This window comes from Monosiga brevicollis, genomic scaffold (genome assembly GCF_000002865.3).
Source record: "Monosiga brevicollis MX1 MONBRscaffold_15 genomic scaffold, whole genome shotgun sequence".
Classification (NCBI taxonomy): domain Eukaryota; class Choanoflagellata; order Craspedida; family Salpingoecidae; genus Monosiga; species Monosiga brevicollis.
Window position 1 is genome coordinate 985548 of NW_001865052.1, and position 19547 is coordinate 1005094.

The 19547-nt window shown below is 55.1% G+C and overlaps 5 protein-coding genes across 5 annotated transcripts; 3 read left to right on the forward strand and 2 right to left on the reverse strand.

Moving 5' to 3' along the window:
• Nucleotides 1-999: 999 nt before the first annotated feature.
• MONBRDRAFT_9520 (uncharacterized protein) lies at nucleotides 1000-2367 on the forward strand (the record flags this gene model as incomplete). The annotated part of the gene is made up of 1 exon (XM_001747072.1): nucleotides 1000-2367. The coding sequence occupies one exon, from the start codon at nucleotides 1000-1002 to the stop codon at nucleotides 2365-2367; it is 1368 nt and encodes a 455-aa protein (XP_001747124.1).
• A 406-nt stretch (nucleotides 2368-2773) lies between these two features.
• On the reverse strand, nucleotides 2774-4742 carry MONBRDRAFT_9521 (uncharacterized protein; the record flags this gene model as incomplete). The annotated part of the gene is made up of 5 exons (XM_001747200.1): nucleotides 2774-3118; nucleotides 3296-3684; nucleotides 4260-4343; nucleotides 4436-4480; nucleotides 4613-4742. The coding sequence occupies 5 exons, from the start codon at nucleotides 4740-4742 to the stop codon at nucleotides 2774-2776; spliced, it is 993 nt and encodes a 330-aa protein (XP_001747252.1).
• Nucleotides 4743-6468: 1726 nt separating this feature from the next.
• On the forward strand, nucleotides 6469-7901 carry MONBRDRAFT_9522 (uncharacterized protein; the record flags this gene model as incomplete). Its single annotated transcript, XM_001747073.1, has 2 exons — nucleotides 6469-6955; nucleotides 7075-7901. 2 exons carry the CDS (start codon nucleotides 6469-6471, stop codon nucleotides 7899-7901), a joined length of 1314 nt encoding a protein of 437 aa, XP_001747125.1.
• Nucleotides 7902-8848: 947 nt separating this feature from the next.
• Nucleotides 8849-13018, forward strand: MONBRDRAFT_26805 (uncharacterized protein; the record flags this gene model as incomplete). Its single annotated transcript, XM_001747074.1, has 21 exons — nucleotides 8849-8944; nucleotides 9022-9147; nucleotides 9261-9309; nucleotides 9399-9470; nucleotides 9572-9642; nucleotides 9754-9812; nucleotides 9897-9988; nucleotides 10076-10155; nucleotides 10273-10347; nucleotides 10528-10603; nucleotides 10723-10817; nucleotides 10894-10959; nucleotides 10993-11190; nucleotides 11308-11419; nucleotides 11515-11613; nucleotides 11735-11811; nucleotides 11906-12084; nucleotides 12311-12404; nucleotides 12484-12568; nucleotides 12665-12852; nucleotides 12944-13018. 21 exons carry the CDS (start codon nucleotides 8849-8851, stop codon nucleotides 13016-13018), a joined length of 2064 nt encoding a protein of 687 aa, XP_001747126.1.
• A 1814-nt stretch (nucleotides 13019-14832) lies between these two features.
• MONBRDRAFT_33083 (uncharacterized protein) lies at nucleotides 14833-19323 on the reverse strand (the record flags this gene model as incomplete). The annotated part of the gene is made up of 10 exons (XM_001747201.1): nucleotides 14833-16190; nucleotides 16852-16924; nucleotides 17002-17069; nucleotides 17266-17368; nucleotides 17456-17568; nucleotides 17652-17805; nucleotides 17938-18077; nucleotides 18267-18422; nucleotides 18553-18865; nucleotides 19138-19323. 10 exons carry the CDS (start codon nucleotides 19321-19323, stop codon nucleotides 14833-14835), a joined length of 2664 nt encoding a protein of 887 aa, XP_001747253.1.
• Between the last annotated feature and the right edge of the window lie 224 nt (nucleotides 19324-19547).

A 19547-nucleotide genomic window follows, 5' to 3' on the forward strand; every position in this document is an offset into this window, starting at 1 on the left:
AGTACGCACGATGATACGGGAGAGGAATTGCGGTAGGGAAGGAGAGCTGACAACTTGGGGTCGGGGGGTGGACGAGAGGCACGGGTAGCAAAAAAGAGGCTGGATGATGGAGCTTTTGGCTAGCGGGCGGTGGCACGCTCCTCCGAGGCAGCAGGGTGTGTGCTGTGACGGGACGCATGGCGCTGCCGTTTGGGTCGCGGCGCCGGTTGAGCGTGAGGCGGCGGGGTTAGGTGGACAGTTGGTAGCAGGTGGCATGACGGGTGGTAGCGAGAAAGATTTTGACATAGCTTGCATCAGGGCCGCAGAATCGGGGGTCGTGCTCAGAGATGTTGTAGATAAAAACTAAGAAGATGCAGGTAAAACTGTTGACGGACTAATAAAATGCTAAGACTTTGTGAACAAAGTAACTCAGAAGATGAAGATGGTCGTTAGCCACATGTTCAAGGAACATGACGAACAACCATGGAAAAGTTTACAAAGAAGAGTACGTTTTAAAAATAAGTTGGTTGGGGCTCATCTGCCTGCGCAGGTCATAACCCCTGGCACCGCGACGACTTTAAGGCGGTTTGGCGGGCGACGGCATGGCAGATGGGAAGGGCACACATTTCAATTAGAGATAGAGTTGATCGAGTAAACGAAGATCAAATTGAAGAAGAATACGATTATATAAAGGAAGATGCAAAAAATGTGAATTGTTCGGGTAGTTATGGTGTGTTGTACCCGAAGAAGATGCAGATGCTTCAGAGGTAAATGTAGTAAAATGTAACGAACATGTGGTTCATGTCGAGGTAATTGTCGTCGGCATGAGTCACACGATACCACTCCATAACATGCGCATTTGCCACTCCGCCCCTCTCCCCGCGATCCCTCCTCTCTCTCCTCTCTCTCCTCTCTCTGCTCTCTCCTCTCTCTCCTCTCTCTCCTCTCTCCTCTCTCTCCTCTCTCTCCTCTCTCTCGCTTCTCCGACGTGTGCGAGTGGTAGGTAACGATCGTTTTAGGATGGCGCAGCAGCCGGGGCAGGATCGGCCGTACGGGCGACAGGGGCAGAGGATGCGGTTGGAAACGGTAGCGGGTTGGGTGGCGTGCTTGGGTGTGATGGCGTTGATCGGGGTCACACACGCCAGCCAGCCGCCCAACGGGCGCGTGTGGGTCGATGACGATGGCACCATGCACATCAACTCGAACAATCGCGTCGAGGTCACCGGTTCCAACGTCATTGTCAACGGGATGGATGTCGTGCGCGCGCTCAAGGCCATTCTCGAGGCCAACCCGAGTTCAACCTGGCAGGCGCCAACTGCTCGGATCCTGTCAGCCTCAAGCATGTCTGTTTCTTCTGTCTACGCAGCTGACCTGGACAACGATGGTCGTATGGATGTGCTCAGCGCTGATGCTGGCTCTAGTACGGTGGCATGGTACCGCAACATTGGTGACGGTTCTTTTTCTGCACAGATCATCATCAACACAAACGCCGATGGTGCAGTCTCGGTGTATGCTGCTGATCTGGATAACGATGGCGACCTGGATGTCCTGAGCGCCAGCAGTACTGACGACAAAATTGCTTGGTATCGCAACAACGGCGATGGTGCCTTTTCTGCGCAGATTGTCATTTCCAATTCGGCTCACGGTGCCATCGACGTTTATGCCGCCGATCTGGATAACGATGGCGACCTGGATGTCCTCAGCGCCAGTCATTATGACGATAAAATTGCTTGGTATCGCAACATCGGCGATGGTGCCTTTTCTGCACAACTTATCATTTCCACTGCGGCTGACAGTCCTCGCTCTCTATATGCGGCCGATCTGGATGGCGACGGCGATCTGGATGTCCTCAGCGCCAGCGCGAATGATGACAAAATCGCGTGGTACCGCAACAACGGCAATGGTGCCTTTTCCGCACAAATTGTCATCTCGACTGCGGTCGACGGTGCCATTGACGTTTACGCCGCCGATTTGGATGGTGATGGCGACTTGGATGTCCTCAGCGCCGGTCATAATGATTACACAATCGCCTGGCATCGCAACAACGGTGATGGTACCTTTTCTGATCGGATTCCCATCGCGACCGATGCGCAAAGTGCCACCGCCGTGTATGCGGCTGACCTCGACGGGGACGGGCGCCTCGATGTTCTCAGTGCCAGTGAAGCAGACAACAAAATCGCATGGTATCACAACAACCAAGATGCCACCTTTTCCTCCCCACTCGTCCTCACGACCTCCGCCAATAGCGCCTTTTCCGTGTTTGCAGCCGATCTGAATGGCGATGGAATGCTTGACGTCCTCAGTGCGGCGCGAGCTTCCAACACGGTGGCCTGGTACCCCAACAATGGAAAGTGGGCACCGTGGGCTGACTATGTCGAGAGCATGTGAGAATATCATTTGCCGGAGCAAGCCAGCTGCTTTGGCCTGGCACCTCCCGTCAGCACGCACCCGCGGTGGCTCGTGTTTGTTTTTATTCGTCATCAATCCTGTTTCTGCCGTAGCGAGTGAATGTCCATGGCCCAAGAACTGTTCTTCGGTCACAAATGTGGCGGGCTTGCATATCAGCCGGCCACTTTTTTTGTGCAAAGTTTTGTGTCTGTCCCAAATTGATGCTTCTCGTGTGCATTTCCACCTGCGCTGTGGGCTGTCAGAGGGGATCAACGCGCTGCTCGTCATTCACTCTGAATCGATTGGAGTTTCATCTACTTCTGCAGCAACGACAACAATATGGGCCAGACAGCTAGAACGAGCAAGTGAATTCTGGCCTTAAATGTTTAAAGCATCTCAAGCGGGCTCAGCCCAGATGCGTGGCTACGAGGATTTGTTGGGCCACCATACCACCACCAAACATGGCGGCTACGGCGACAAAGGAGTTGATGCACATGAGGCCCATCCCCGAGAGGCCGTGGCCCGACGTGCAGCCACCGGCCAAACGGGAACCCACAAGCATCAGGATGCCACCGAAAACGGCAGCCCCTGGCGCAGCCCCAGGAATGACTGCTCCTTCCGTGGCGCCCATCCGCGCTGAAACGGAAGCTGCCAAGGCTGCCATGGCAATGTAAAAGACCTGCCACCAGTTGCCCATGCCCGACTTGAACTTGCACAGGTGTCCACACGTCTGCTTGATAAATGGCAGGCCCTACAAGCACCCACAGGAAGGACACGAGCGTTTGGTAGCAGCAAAGAACATGAATGTTTCATGTAATACATACAGGCGTGTCGGCTGAAAAGGCAGCGGCAGGCAGGGCAAGAGAGGGCGACAAGGGACAGATGGCATTGGCTGTGCCTCTCTTTGCCCGCTGGAGCATGATCGTACCGAGGTTTGCGCGCAGAGCGTCATATAAGAGGTCGAGGAGCCCAGTGTGTCACCGATAAACAGGATAGCAGGAATTTGCATGGAGCCCACGATGGCTCCCGAAACAATGGGCGACCAGGCGTGCCACGCCAAATAGTCACCGACGGGGCGGGCAAAATCCCGAGGCACCTCGCTCGTCCATGGAAGCAAGTACTCGAGGAGGCCAATCATGGTGGCAAGCATGATGGAGAATCCAACTGCCACCTTGGCATAGCTTGATCCGAGTTTCTCGTCCACAAAGACAACCTCGTCGCCGCTGCGGGTGTGGTTGATCGTCCCACGCACAACGTGAATGGCGGTTGTTCGAGCAGCTTTTGCTTGAGCCAGCATGCGCTCGAGGACAACTCTTGCTGCAGACGAGGTCGCTTACCGAACGGGACGATTCGTGCCAAAGAAGCGTGAGAGCGGCTCGTGCAGGAGCGCGTAGATGTAGGCACCAGCAAAGAGCCCAGCCACGGTAAAACCTGCGTGCTGGACACCAGCACCAACTTGAATAATCACCATGCCTGGGCACTATATTTGACCAAAGAGGCAAGGGTGAGTGGGCACGTATGCGGCGAGCAATGGGGTGGCGAAGAACGTACCGCGCCCGCGATGGCCATGCCGGCGCCCAGAAGAGCCCCGCCAACAGCCGTGTCAAAAAAGCCTCGATGGCGCACGCAGGACCTGTTGTTTCACACCACGCACAAAACAACAACAACACAGAAGTGAATATCAAGACATGGCTGAGAAGCGTTTGGTCGAGAGGCTTGCGAAATGGCATGGGCACGTACGCATATTCTTCACGTGCAGCCGCGAATCGCCGGGGAAAGAACCGCTGGACGACCATCATGCCGATTTGACCTGTCACGCATCACGTTGGGGGCATACAGGTTGGTGAGCTTGAATCATGTGCCAAGGGGCCACTAGAATGCGTGACACGAACCGGCAACGACGGCGGAGAGGAACATCTTCATCATGGTGAAGCGGGTCATGCCCATCTGATCACGAATGACCATGGGCTCTGTCACTGCAAGATCGAGAAGCAGACAGACAGAGAGAGAAAGAGGTGAGGAGAGCACTTGGAGCTGTCGTCAAACCCAAAACAAGAGCAGCACTGACCTTTGCCCTTTTCCATGGCCCAGCCAAAGAAGAGACCCATGGCACCTGTTGTAGCAGAGAAAAAAAAGTGAGTAAGGCAAAGGGTAGGAGAGAGAGAGAGGCGCGTCAGGTCATGCGGGAGCGGTCATGGAGGCACAAGGGGGGACACAGGTGAGGTGGGATGGCCATGAGACGTACTGGCGGCAACGACTTGACCGAGCTTCGTGAAAAAAGATGACGGGGCTGGCATGCTCATGGCCGCAGCCGCCTTATGATCTGACGGAAACATGGCGTCTGCACTGGCAGCATGCTTGTTCCGCAGGCTCATGGCGACAATGGACGGCTCCCAACGAGGCAAAGCCGTGATATCAAGTAGCTGGAGCTATCGAAGCTGATGTGATGACTTGTCGTTGCAGGCGGATACACGCCTGGTGCTGCTGGCGAAAGAGTGAGAGAGTGAGTGAGAGAGAGTGAGAGGGGAGGGAAAGGGTGAGACGGCCTCGAGCGATGAAGAAAAAAAATGCCTTGGCGACGCGTCCATCAAGGTGGAAGGGGGGTGGGGAGCCTTGAACCTCGCTGACCTGGATGACCAAATGATGATGAATGATGGCTGCGCGCAGATACAGAGAGAGAGAGAGAGAGAGAGGGAGAGAGGGAGAGAGAGGCGTGAGTCACTGACGAGTGAGAGAGAGAGAACGAGTGTGTGTGAGTGTGTGTGTGTGTGTGTGTGTGTGTGTGTCATTCGGGGCCTGCGATGCTTCGAGTGTGTGTGCGGGTCCGTGTGCGGGTCCGTCAACGTCGGAGAGGGGGTAACGTGTTGCCAATTATTACTTGTGGTACTTTTGGAACTTGGTTACCACTGCATAGGTTAGAGAGAAGTTTGAAGTTGGGGCTGCCTGGACTCCATACATCTGCCATCGTATAAATGTCAGACAAATCAATGAGGTGAGACGTGCGGGTCCGCATCTTGTCAGATACGATAAGAAAGAGACGAATGCAGTGACATTCAAAACTATAACAGAGCGCGAAGATAGTGAACGTTGCAATGGGCACGAAATCAGTGAGCGCTCACGTATTTGGCGGTACGTTTGCTGATTTCCTTGACGAGCTTGTTTTGGTCTGTTTCATCACACATGTACACACAGACGCTCACACTCGCCACCACTATTCAAAGGGAAACATAGAGAAAACCTCCCACACCTATCACACGGTATTACCACACATCTACGTTAGTGATTGCAGGTCCAAGAATTGGCAGCGTCATCTCTGTGTTCTGGCGCTGCATCCCACGGGGTGGCTCCTGGCTGCTGTGAGCCCTTGAAAACCTGGCTGCTGTGAGCCCTTGGTCACTCGGGCTTGATTGGTACACCTGCTGGCCTGTGGTCTTTTCACTCTCTTGGTCTTCCTTGCTCATGTCTTTGCGTTGTTGCGGTTTGACTGGCTGATGAATTAGACCGGAAGGGAAGGGGGGCACTGTGCATTTTCCGGTACATGTACATGGGCAGTGACTCGCTGGAGCTTCTCACGTTTCACGAGTCGACGGCGGCAGCGGGCGAGAACAAGTGTGAGAAGAGGCAGAGCGTCTTGACGGTACGTCCTGGCGTCGAGGGATGTGAGTGTGATGTTTGATGGTCCGCCGTCAAGGAGCCGTGTGTATGTGTGTGTGTTGACGAGGCTGAATGAGAGAGAGGGAGAGATGACGCGTCACCCAGTCAGATGAAAGTTGAGGGAAACGGGCACGGGTGGTGGGGATACACAGGCAAACGCAGTCCAGTGGCATCTTGTCGAAGGGATGGGTCCAGTTGTTCATTAAATTTTTTTCTGAAGAGGCCGCCATCTTGCCCAATCATTCCAGCCCCTCTCCCTTCCCCTCGCTTGTAGCTTTGCTGTCGGATCCGGCCTTTGAACGCCTTCTTATTCAACCATCGCGACACGACTGCCGTTTGTTCTACAGTCGTTTGCACGATTAGCGCACCGCACTTTGTATCTTCCAGAACGCGGACGTATCGGCACTAGCCGCTGCTGCGAAGCTTTGTTTTACATTGACGCACAGCATGGGACAGACCCAGGCGGTTGCCGCCGCAGTGGCAGGCGGGACCGTGTTGATTAGTTCCCTCCTGACTTGGCGCGAATACTTTCGCCAGCCCCCTCCCAAGCCGCGTGCCCAGCAAGCGCCCCCTCCCAAAACCGCCACGGCTGCCCCAACGCGTGCTGCCGCGGCCCCCGCGGCGGGTGACGACCAGAATAGCAGCAGTCCTCCCCGTCGAGAGAACGAGCAGCCAGACGCCCACGTGCAAGATCAGTCCGACGATCAACTCGAAGATCAAGGAGGGCACGCTAGCGACGAGGCCCCGGCTCCGGCCCCGGCCCCAGCTTTGACAGAGCCGGCCCCCGAGTCCAGTTTGGCACCAGCCTTGGACATGTCCACGATTGATGATGCCGATTACGTCTGGGTTCAGCAAAATTTGCAGCCCTATATGCCCGACAACAAGGACTTTGCCGACTTTTTCCACATTGCCGTTGCTGGCGCGCAGGGCGTTGGTTCGTCTTGCATCGCTCGTTCTTTGTTGCTTCGTCTTGCGTGGTTTGGTTTGGAGCTGACACCGCCTGTCTTCTTTTGCTTTTGTTGCTCTGGCTTGCTTCTCCATGGCCCACCGTAGGCAAGACGCAGCTGATGTTGTGGTTGCGTGCGCTCTTCAAGATGCTCATGGCCGAGGACCAGGCCGAGATCTTGTCCTCATCCGCCGAACCGGCCGAGGCGGCTGAGGATTCAGAGGAGGCCAAACTGTTGCGTTTCTACGCTCGCCTGAGCCAGTTGCAGGAGAACGACATGGACCGGCCCAAGCCGGAGAATGATATGCGCCACCCCACTCCCTGGCAGCCCGTGGAAGAGGCTCAAGTCATGCTCTGGGATTTACCTGGCGGAGGCGTCGCCCCGTCCATGGCAGGGGGTGATGACGCGCTTGATGTCAGCACCCAAGGCTATGTCAACTCGATGCAACTGCATACCATGTCCTGCGTCGTGGTCGTGGTCGGCCTTCACGACACCGAGGTTGCGCTCAACGTCGTTAATGCCTGCCACGAAGACCACGTGCCCCTCGTGCTCGTGCAAACGCACGTCGATGAGCTTGTGCGTGATACTCTCAAGAAGGAGGGCCGCCAAGTGGACGCTGAATCCCTGCATGCACGCCTCGAGAGCCTGCTGGAAGGCCGCCGCGCCTACCTTCGTCAGACGTACCAGCTCACCGAGCAGGACGCCCTCTTCCTCACCAACCTTACCCCGTACACCGACCCCGATGTTCACCGCGCCCTGGATCGTGCCGAGGCCAGTTGTTATGAACTACCCGCCTGTCTCTCGGCCATCCTCAACCGCACCCACGATCGTCATGCCGAGTCGCGCGACGTGTTGCATCGCTGGCTCGATTCGCTGATCCAAACAGCCGGTTATCATCTTGCCTACGTTGCCGGCGTTCGCTCCACCCATTAAGCGCCCGCGTCCAAGTTGGCCAACCGTTGTGTTTGCTGATCCCGCCCGCCTGCGCACCTTTTCAATCCGCCGCGCCCCTTCTCTCTGCGCTTTCCTTTTTTGATTGAACTGTTGGAGCTTGTTATATTACACTTTTCTAATTTGATGTGCGACCATCATACACCGCCACCTGCTCCACACAATCAGACGCTAGAACCACCAAGCAAGTGGGCCAGCCCGCTCCTCAACCAGTCCTGCAGCTCCCCCATAGTCAGTCAGCTACAAGAAGAGTGATGAACGACTTTTGTTGTCAGATAAAGCAACAGAGAGAGAGAAAGTTTCGCGAGAGAGAGAGAGAGAGAGAGAGAGAGAGAGAGAGAGAGAGAGAGAGAGAGAGAGAGAGAGAGAGAAAGAGAAAGAGAGAGAGAGAGAGGTTTTTGAGAGAATTTCTTCGCACACACACACACACACACACACGCGCGCGAGAGACAGTTGGGGACGGATACGGGCGCGCGCTCGTTGAATGCCACTGGCGTGAATGCCAGGGCGGTTGGGAAGGGCTCGAATTGCATTTGGACTGGTCATTGGGATCGTCATGTCCGGGTTTTGGTTGCGCCTGCCGCGGCAGGTGACGCGGTTGGCATGGGAGCAACGTGCTCGATTGGGCACCAATGCGCTGCGCGAGTACGTAGCAAACCCGCGAGCCAAGGCTGGGCTGCCAACGTCTCTCCCCTCTTTGATTTGTGCGGCTTGGCTCACTGGCTTGTTGCGAACTGGGATAGAATCGCGGGCATCCCTCGCTATGCCGCCATCAAAGCCGAGGTTTGTTCGCTGCATGGGAGTGGAGTCTTTTCCTCGGTCAACATCACTGTCCAACTGCAAAAAAAAAAAAAAAAAAAAAGAAACAAAAAAGAGGCCTGTGCACTTGGAAGGCCTGTAGCCCCCGCTCATGTCTTTCTGGTCGCTTCATGCAGCATGTTGTGCCTACTGTGGGCTCACTTGTTGAGTCATGTGCCAAGCGCATCACAGTCCTTGAAGACAAGTTGCGCGCCGACCCTGAAATGGTGCGCTTCCCGTTTCGTCGCATGTGCCGCTCGACCCATCGTCCACGAGCCCTCACCTGCTGCGGTTTTGCACACAGCTCGACCTGAACGAGATGGAGACGCTTTGCCTGGATTTGGGTCGTGCCTGGGGCGCCGTCCACCACCTTAACATGGTTCAATCTTCAAGCGAGCTGCGTGATGCAATTGAGCAAGTCCAGCCTCAGGTCAGCAGCCTGGCTGCTGACGCTCTGCTCACAGTCGGCCTCGGCTGTCTACCCTCAAACACTTGAGCAATAATCAGCATCTCGATCGCTCATTGCTACTCCTTTCCTTGCAGGTTGTCGAGCTCATGGCTAATCTCAGCCAGTCCGAGCCCATCAGCAAAGGTTTGTGCCTTTTTCTCCCCTGATCCAGCTCTTGCTTTGAATGATGGCTGTCATCTCTGATCATGGTTACCGGGGGTGATTTTTGGTAGCCTACCAAAGCATGGCCGCTACACTGCCTGCTGCCCAGGGCGAGAATGAGGTGACCCGAATCGTTGACTCGGGTAAGCGACTGCCTCTTTTTTTTTTTTTTTTTTTTTTTTTTTTTTTTTTTTTTTTTTTTCAGCTCACCTGCTGCAATAATGGCACCAACCCACTTGCACAGCTTTACGGGATGCCAAGCTGTCGGGCATTTTTGCGTCGCCCGAGGACCGCGAGCGCATCAAAAAACTCCAGGTTGTCATGGCTGCCTTGCACGTGATGACTATTACCTTTCGTCGAGCCTTTTGCACTTCTACTTGTGTTTGCTAATGCAACATGCTCGTGATGCGTTGCTCCCTGAACCAGATGGAGCTCTCCCGTCTGAGCCACACTTTCCGCAGCAACGTTGTTGCTAGTCGCGGAGCGTAAGTCCTGGTGTACTCTGCCATGGGCTCATGTCAAACTCTGGCCAGCAGCTCACGAGTTCTCGGTTTTCGATTTGCCCGCAGCTGGAGCCACACGGTTACAGATCCCAAAGATCTGGCTGGCGTGCCCGACCACCTTCTCAAGGGGCTGGCCGTCAATCCCGAGCAATGGCAAGGTATTGTTGCGTTCACCAAGCCTGATCTTTTGGAATAAAGATGTGTCTTGTCCTCCACTCATCTTTGCCCTTGTGACATGTTTCAAGAGGGGCCTTGGAAACTGGATTTGACACAGTCCTGTATGGAACTGGTCAAGTATTGCCAAGCTCGCCCCACCCGTGAGCTGGTACGTCTCTTTCCCGATCCCCCATCTGCGACCGCTCGATAAGCTGGATAAATGGACTCGGGTTGAACGCTTGTGTCTCACATCCAATGAACCATATTGCACGTGCTCTTTGTCTAGCTTTACCGAGCCTCCATTGTTGTGGCCAGCACGGGCGAGTGGGACAACTCGCAAGGCTTGGTGGACATTTTGCAGGTGTGACCCTCAGTAAAGGCAACGGCAGCAGCTGTCGTGGTAGCAGTGAGCCAAGGACCCAGCATCGCTTCCATTGCTTCATGCATATTCGGCTGCACTCAGCCTCGCCATTGCCCAAAAAAAGGACTTACACAGTGTCTTTGCCTCTGGCTCTTGCTGTCATACTGTTGATGAAATCAGCGTCGTCAAGACCTGGCACAGCTTTTGGGATATGGCAACTATGCGGACGTGTCCCTGGCCTCAAAGTCTGCTGATTGTACGTCACTCCTTGGGGTCTCAATCCAAGACAATGCACAAAAGGCGAAAGCATACAAGAGCATTCGTTTAATGTGTGGCATTCACCCTGCATCTGCGCTTGCATTGCATTGCATGAAGCAACGGCGACGGTGGAATCTTTTCTCACCGCTTTGGGCCACAAGGCGCAAGGCGCCGCCCGCGTGGAGCTTGAGGAGCTTCGCGCGCTGGCTCAGGTGTGCGCTCGGCCACCATCGCCTTGATTCGACTTTAATGTGCAAACCTTACAGAGGTTTTAAATGTCGCTCACAGGAGCTTGATCAGCTTGACGATCTCAAGCCCTGGGATACGGGCTACTATGCCGAGAAGCTGAGTGAGGTTTGTGCCTTGATCATATTCTACAATTATCAGTCGCTGCCAAGAGTGAGCACATTTTCCTATCTGTCTGACCTCTGTTGGTCGCGTGCGTCAAAGACCAAGTTTAAAATCAACTCCGCAGAGGTGCAGCAGTACTTTCCAGCCGATCATGTGATGGCCGTTTTTTTTGATTTTTTGACCACGCTCTTTGGTGTGCGCATTCAAGATGCGACCGCTGAGCTCGAGCCGGAGGTGCGTGTCAGATCGCAAGCCAGCAGGACGCACAGGAATGGGTCCTATTCGGTTCCAAGTTGTGCGAGTCTTGAGCTTGTGGTGGGCGGCTAAAACGGCAACGATATGGTATTCTAGACTCTGTGGGACCCACACGTGCGTTACTTTCAAGTGGCCGACGCCGACTCGAACAAGCCGATAGCCTCGTTCTTTCTGGACCTCTATGCGCGCCCTGGCGCCAAGTCGCCCGGTATGCTGGGGCGTGCTGGCCCCTTTGCCTTTGGGAGCCCAATGATTTCCTTCTTCTGGCATCTGATCTAAACCGCACCATCGCGTGTTTGGCAGGCGCTTGGATGGACAACTGTGTGGACCGCAGTGCGCACCTGAAAACCGTGCCTGTCGCGCACATGGTTTTGAATCTGCAACCACCCAGTGGCGGCACCCGTAAGCTGCAGTCGCATGATCTTGAATTGGGAATTTCAGCTTTCACGAAGCAAGGCTGGACACAGGACGCCTTCTTTTGTCAAAATCACTGTTTCATGTGCTTTTCTGGTCTGCTCGACAGCCACGTTGATGTCACTTCGGGATGTGGAAACGCTTTTCCACGAGTTTGGCCACGCACTCCAACACATGCTGACCACGGTGCGCACGCTTGCCGAGTTCGGCTTTGTGTAAGCACGTCAAAGGTTTCCGGCTTACGAGCAGTATTGCGTTGCCACAGTGTGATTTGTCGCAGGTGGCCGGCATCAACAACATTGAGTGGGATGTTGTGGAGCTTCCCAGTCAGTTCATGGAGAACTGGGTGTATCACAAGCCTCTCCTCCGCCGCCTGACGCGCCACCACGAGTCGGGCAAGCCCATGCCCGAGTCCATGATCGATTCCATCGTTGCCGCCCGAACCTTCATGTCGGGCAGGTACGTTGGATCGTCTCCTTTGCCCATTTCTTAATTTTATTTACCTTGAAGAGAGGGTTGCTACTTTCTTGGACAGGGGCTTCTTGCATGTATTTCCTGTGCATCATACGCGTCCGAATGTGCAAACGCATCCCTTTTTCCAACACCTTTGGCACCTTGCACTGACGTCGTCCATTTTTTTTTTTTTGTTTTTTTTTTTTTTTTTGTTTTGGTTGTGGGTCCATAGTTTTACGGCCCGGCAAGTCTTCTTCTCGCTGCTCGATTTGTCGTTGCACGTCAGCCCGCCGACCAGCGCCGAGGAAGCTGTGCAGCGTCAACAGGTCTGTGCGAGCTTTGAACCGGCTTCTGGAATGCGATGGACGCTCTCCTTGACGTGCACCGGTGCTTTATTTGTTGTAGAGCATGAGCGAAGCCTTTTTGGCGCGGCCGCTACTACCAGAGGATCGATTTTTGCTGCAGTTTTTGCATATTTTCGGTGGTGGCTGTACGTCTGATTGCTCTCGGGTAGCGTCTGCTGGACATGTTGGATATGGCCACGATTCACTTTGGCATGGATGGGTGTGGGCCGTTTGGATGGCAGATGCCGCGGGCTATTGGAGCTACAAGTGGGCTGAAGTGTTGGCAGCCGATGCATTTGGCCGTTTCGAAGAGGATGGGGCGCTCGCCGAAACAGCTGAGGGCGAGCGCAAGCTGGAAGCCATTGGCCGGGAATTCCGAGCCACCATCCTGGCTCAAGGAGGCTCACAAAACCCGCTCCGCACGTTTGAGGTATGTGGTTGGGAAGTGCTCTACGCGCCACGGAGGACCGTCAAGCTGAGACTTGCCTTCCTTCTTGCTTATCATGGACTTGGACTTGTAGGACTTTCGCGGTCGCCCGGTCGATTATGCCGCCTTTTATCGGCAGCTCAATCTCGATGCGACGCAGGGTCAATAAAGCTTCAGCATCACCACGACCTCGCCCAACCTTTACCAAAGAGGCCCCACACTTGCTCATTATCGACCAGAAAAGCATCCATGATGCATCCCAATCGATTTGTTCGTTCCTCGGCGTGCCCGCATGATGCTGTCTTGCCTTCAGGAGAGAGGATATTATAAACCTTTCAAAGAAAAAAAAGAGAGAAAAAAAAAAAAGTTCAAAAATGTGTGTGTGTGTGTGTGTGTGTGAACTTTTACAGGCGGCGGCGGAAGCGGAGGTGGGAGTGACCGGGGTGTTTTTTTTTCCCATGGCAATCTGTGGATACGGGGGGCGGGGGGCTTGGTACGCAAGCAGCATGGGTTGGAATGGATCATATGGCATATTGGTGGGTCGTCTGATGCTGGTACTGGTGGCGGGTGGGTGGCTGCCACTTGCATGTGGTGATGAGCCGACCATTGGAGTTTCGGAGGGCGGCGACTTGGTGATCATGGCACCACACGGGCTCGAGCTGAACGCGGGTGGTGAGCAGGCTTCCACCGCGAGGGGTCGGGTTCTCGTCAACGGCGCCGACCTTGGAGCTGGCATGGCCCGTTGGGAACGCTTCTTCCAGCAAAATCCCACGTTGATCTGGGAGCCGTCTAGCCAGCGCCTCATCAGCGATGGCTTGGCGTCACCCACCGAGCTGCAAACGGCCGACTTGGACGGCGATGGTGACGTTGACGTTTTTGCCGCCTCGTTCTCGACTGGCATGTGTGCGTATTACCTGAACCACGGGAGCGGCAACTGGACGGAGCATGCCCTTTGCTCTGCCAGTCTCAACATCAGTGCCGTGCTGCTGGCAGATTTGGATGATGACGGTGAGACGGATCTCGTCGTGGCCGACTACGGGCGCGGCAGCATTTTTTGGTATCGCAATCAGGGCAACGCAACCTTCTCTTCAGCCGAGTCTTTGGCTGCGTCCATGCCCGAGGTCGTTGGCTTGGCCTCGGGCGACATTAATGGGGATGGTCGCCTGGATATCGTCAGCTGCTCCATGGCCACGGGTTTTGGCATTGTGGTGTTTCGTGGGCTTGGCAGCGGCTCATTTTCAGAAAGCGTGCTTCGACTGGAACCTTCCATCGCTCTAGCTCTGACTAATGTGGACCAGAGCATGGGATTGGATATCGTCATTAGTGATGGAGAGGGAGCCAGCTTGATCTGGCTTCCCAACTCGGGCAACTTTTCATATTCGACTGCACGCACGATCAACAATGCCCTGCAACGTGCTTCCGCTGTCACGAGCGCCGATCTTGACAATGACGGTACCATGGACTTGTTGGTGACCGACGCGATAGCCGGCCAGGTGTTGTGGTATCACAATGATGGCACGGGTAGGTTTGCGGCCGCCGAGTCCCTGGACGCTGCGGGCACGAGCCCCTTCACAGCCAAAGCCGCTGATTTGACAGGGGACGGCTTTTCAGACATTGTGAGCACGGACATCAACGGCAATTCAATTCTTTTCTACCGCAACCTGCGGAACGGCTCGTTTGCTGCAGGGCAGCATATTGATGCCAGTGCCCCGGGGGCGCAGCCGCTGAGTCTGGCGGATGTGGATGGTGACGGCAACATTGACGTCCTTTCTGGATTGCGCGATGGCCACCGGCTCGTCTGGTATCGCAACGACTACTGGCTTTAGCGCAAGATGGCGCACTGTCACAGCCCATTGAGGGTCCTGCTAGAAAGGCATAATAATAGAATCAATAATAGTATCGTATCAATTGATGAATGGACGGATGAATGAATGGAATGACGTTGGAGGAATATTCACAGGAAAGCCGAGACAGGGCAGCCGCTTAAAACCAATAATTGTTGGGATACCAGTCTATGGAGTCTGCATCGCGGTTGGCACAAATAACGTCGGGATTGCCGTCACCATTCAGATCACCAACGCCGACCCAGCGGGCGCCATCGGCTGCAGTGTTGAGGGGCAGCTCGGGCGAAAACCTTTGGTTGCCCGTATTTCGAAACCAGCCGATCTCATCATTATCAGCGCTGGCATAGACCACGTCGGGGCGCCCGTCAAGGTTCAGATCCGCAGCCAGAACTGAATAGGCGTTATTGACGTTGGCCTTTAGGACAACGCCGGGGGCAAAGCCCGCCGCACCCAAATTGCGGTACCAGGTGACCGCACTAACGCTGCTCACCACCACGTCGATCCAGCCATCGTCATCCACGTCGGCGGGAAAGGCAGCGAGCGGACGCGAGCAGTTGGAGCACACTAGCCGTTGGGCGGAGAAGGAGCCATTGCCGAGGTTGCGATACCATGCGACGAGATGGGCGTCTCGCGCCGGGGCCAAAATGTCCGGCTTCCCGTCGTTGTCCAGGTCGGCCGCCGCGATGGACAGCGGATAGGCTACGTGATCAATAATGCGCTGTGCCCCAAATGCCACGGTCCCGTTCGGAGCCACCGCGTTGGGGAACCAAGACAGCTTGCCATCACCGTAGCTGGCCACCATGGCATCCAGGCGACCATCGAGATCCAGGTCGGCAGTGGCCAATGCGTTGGGATAATTCATGCCGTCGGTCACGACGGACGCGTTTGCAAAGCCACCATTCCCGAGATTGCGGAACCAGAGAAAAGCTCCTTGGGTGCGGCTGGCAGCCAGAACATCCGGAAAGCCATCGTCATCAAGATCGGCCGAGGCCACAGCTGACATGCCATTCATCTGATGAACAAGGCGAGGTCCGTCGAAGCGACCCGAGCCATCATTGCGGAACCAGTCCAAGCGACCCGAGTTGAGGCTGGTGCCAAGCACATCGAGGTCTCCGTCGGCGTCTAGGTCAGCCAGAGCAGCGTTCAGAGGATAATTCATCGAGCTGGTTACACTGTGGGGTGAGACCTCGTTCCAAAACATTTGTGGACGAGCATTGATGTATTCTTCCCAGCGCTGCCAACGAGCCAGCCCGGCGCTAACGTCGAGGCCATTGACGTGAATACGGCCGCTGGAGGTGATGTTCACATCGCCAGATGCCTGGATTAGCAAGGTTCCATTGACGTCAGTGTCCATGACGGCCTCGTTATGAAGATTGACATGTCCGACGTCGAACCCCAACACCATGACCGATACAGCAACCAGGCTCAAGCCGAGTCTACCCAGGCCACGGCCACGACCAGCGTTGCCATGCCAATACACCATGCTGTCGTCGTGACCTGGTTCACACCACCCAAATCGATCAGCCACCACACAGGCCTCCTTCTCACAAACGCACCACTCCTTGACCAGCCAGCTCGCACCACGTCGAATCGATGGGGCCAGCAAATCAGCCCTCGGACCTCCTCCTCCTCCTCCTGTACGGCCACCTTGACCAGCCAGCTCGCACCGCGTCGAATCGATGGGGCCAGCAAAGCAGCCCTCGGACCTCCTCCTCATGTACGGCCACCTTGACCAGCAGCCAGCCAAAACAAGTGCGATCGCTTCTTTTTTTTTTCTTCTTCTTGAGATCTTCTTCAATTGTCAGCAAAAACAGATAATAACATGGAAGCAAGCAGCACTAGAGGAAGACGGAGTGAGAAAGAGCAAGCAGCACTAAGAGGAAGAGGGAGGGAAGGAGGGAGAGGGAGAGAGGGAGGGTAGAGTTTTCGAAAAAGGAGGACGGCCTATGGAGCAGGAGAGATCGCCGAGGTTGGCGAACAAGCGATCTTTCAACGAAAGGCCATCAGGTCTTGTTGAATGTGTTTGTCTGTGCAGTTTTTGAGGAGGGAGAGATCGATGTTGGTCTGGAAGGGTGGGACAGCAGCCATTTGATTCATCAACTCGATTAGAGCAAGGGGTCAACGGGGTGGTGCTCGAGCGTCACCCCCATGTCCGTACCATCTTGCAGGGTCTGGACTTTGGTCAGTTTCTCCGCCAGCATGCGACACCACTGCACGCATTGCGGCTTATTCTACAGCAGACGCGATGACGGAAATCAGGTCACGTTACCACTCGGCCTGTTGCAAGCCAGCGACAAACAGGACCTACCCGGCACCGGATGGTATGCTCGGCGTTTTTCAACTCGAGAATGATGACTGTGCTATCATCACTTGGCTCTACAGACACCGCCAAGCATGAGTTACAAAATGAAACAAAATGAAACAAAAATGAAAGAAAAAGACAAAAGAAAAAGACAAGGAATGCGCATGGCTGACGTAAGCACGTGTGGCCAAGAGCGGTGCAGGGTGTTGCTTTGCCACAGCCGATGCTCTCGAACTGGGCACACGGGGGCGGAGTGGCGAGGAAATTTACCATTCATGGTCACAACATCGCGGAGTGAGATCACGTCGATCATCTCGCCGTCCACCTCTCGGTAGTAGCGCAGTTGAAAGCCGTCCAGGACAAAAAATCTTGCCTGTATTCATGAGTGGACGCACGTGTATGGGTCAACCAGAGCGCCTGTGGTCAGTCAAAGCAGACGTGTCCGGTCGAAGTGACGTACAGCATGACGCTTGCGGATGGACATGCGGCGCGCAAGAGTTCCCTTCTTTGCCGAAGTTTTGATGTGATCCAGCCAGTTGCTCAGTTCGCCCCGGCGAGGGTCGGCATCCAAATCTGCCGCCGTGGTACAAACGGAGTGGCAGGTGAGTGTGGTGGCGTGGCCATAGTGGATCGATACACAATCGCAAGGTACGAACTGGCTTCGAGCTTAACACTCAAGAGATACGAATGGTTCTTGGCGGAGCGAATCCAAGTGTTCTCGGTGGCGCTCATGCAGAATTTATAGCGGTCGGTACATGTCATTGCCTGGCCAATCTCGCCCACTTCAAACTTGAACTTGCCCGAAACCCACTGATGGACAGAGCGCAGAATTCAAGTGAATGTGGGCAGGGGACAGACGGCAAGAGTCAAGCTGGGGTTAGGCGGGGGCACGGCATGCATCAATGATGTTCGGGTGTCATGGTTTTACGCCAGAGCACGTACGCGCACAACGACATAGTAGGTGGCGCCTGGGAGGACGGGCACTGGTTCCGGGAGCACAACCACGCGACGCACGCTGGTGCCAGGATCAGCATCCAGATTGGCGATAGTGGCAATGGTTGAGCCACCGTCCTCGTCTTGATCTAGAGCATTCAAGATTGGCACCCATGGCATCAGGGTGAAGAGCGGAAACAACGGAAAGAGGGCAAAATAAAAGAAGAAGAAGAAAAGACAAGTGGGGTATGTGTGTGTGGGTGTGTGGGAGGGTGTGTGTGTGTGTGTGTGTTGGCGATAAAGACGCAAGTAGCCTTTGATGAAGAGCAGGGCCGCACCTTTGATTTCAACCGTGAATTTGCCAATATCCTCCATATAGACCCCGCCAAAGATGATGCTGGTGAGGGAGTTGTCAGCGGTCTGTGGGATGGTGATGGCTTGCGTCGCGCGAGGATAGCGCTTGTTCAAGAGCGTTTGAATGACCTCTCGATCCTCTAAAGCAGGGGATGGGGGCGGGCAAAGGGTTGGCGAGAATCAGCCCTCAGCGCTTTGTGCAGACTAGCAAGAGCGCCAAAACGTCTGGCGACACTCAGGCATACAGACACACAGGTACACATCGCGGACCTTGAGGTTCTAGGGCAAGGGCAGCCACCGCGCCCGCAAGGCCGGCATGGGGTACGTGGGTAGAATTGACTGCAGACGCCACGGGGGTAGGGTCCGATACCAGCCCGGGCTCGGCGGCTGCATCGTCGTCATCATCAAAATCGTCATTGTCAAAATCGCCAAAGGCTTCATCGTCCGTTCGAGCAAAGGCCGAAGCCGGGGCCGGGGCAGCCATCTTGGTCATTTCCTCCACATCATCAAACCCAAAGCCAAAGTCTTCGGCCTCCTCTACCCCTGCCATCCTCCTGGTACGGCGCGGGGTCAAATACAAATTCTAAAGAAGAAAAAAAGAAGAAGCAGCAGCAGCAGCAGCAGCAGCAGCAGCAGCAGCAGTAGCAGACGGCGACGAGAGTGTCGGTCCGTCGTCACCGTCTCAAGCTAGGCTCACTGCAGGTCCTCCCTCCTACACAACCAGAAGGATCCCAATCAGCGTACCACATGGCTTCAACACGTGCTCCTCTCCTCATTCACAGAGCCATGGTCTATACCACCCTCCCCAGGATACCCGGCCATGTGGCTGCCGATCACTGACTGCCATTCAATCACCGCCCACCGTTCACAGCTGAAGTAATGTGAGAGAGTGAGAGAGAGAGAGAGAGAGAGAGAGAGAGAGAGAGAGAGAGAGAGAGAGAGAGAGCTGGCCCTTTGAATGCTTGCGAATACAGTGACCATAGCTAAACTTGTCTGACAAAGCAATTTCTTTTGCTGACAATTCCTCTGTGCGTGACACATGCATGCATGCATGTGCTGTGCGACAAGTCGGACGGAACGAGTGTCCGCTCGCATTGGCTGCGCGACGACCTGGGGACACGAACGAGGCAGCCGCGACAGTTGAGCAGCAACCGTGTCAATGATGGATCGGCATTCGACTGCACTGCAAGCGTTTCACGCGTGCTTTTCCGTCGGCATCGTCACCACACTCCCAGCCAGCTGGCAGCAGCCTCTGAAAGTTTGCT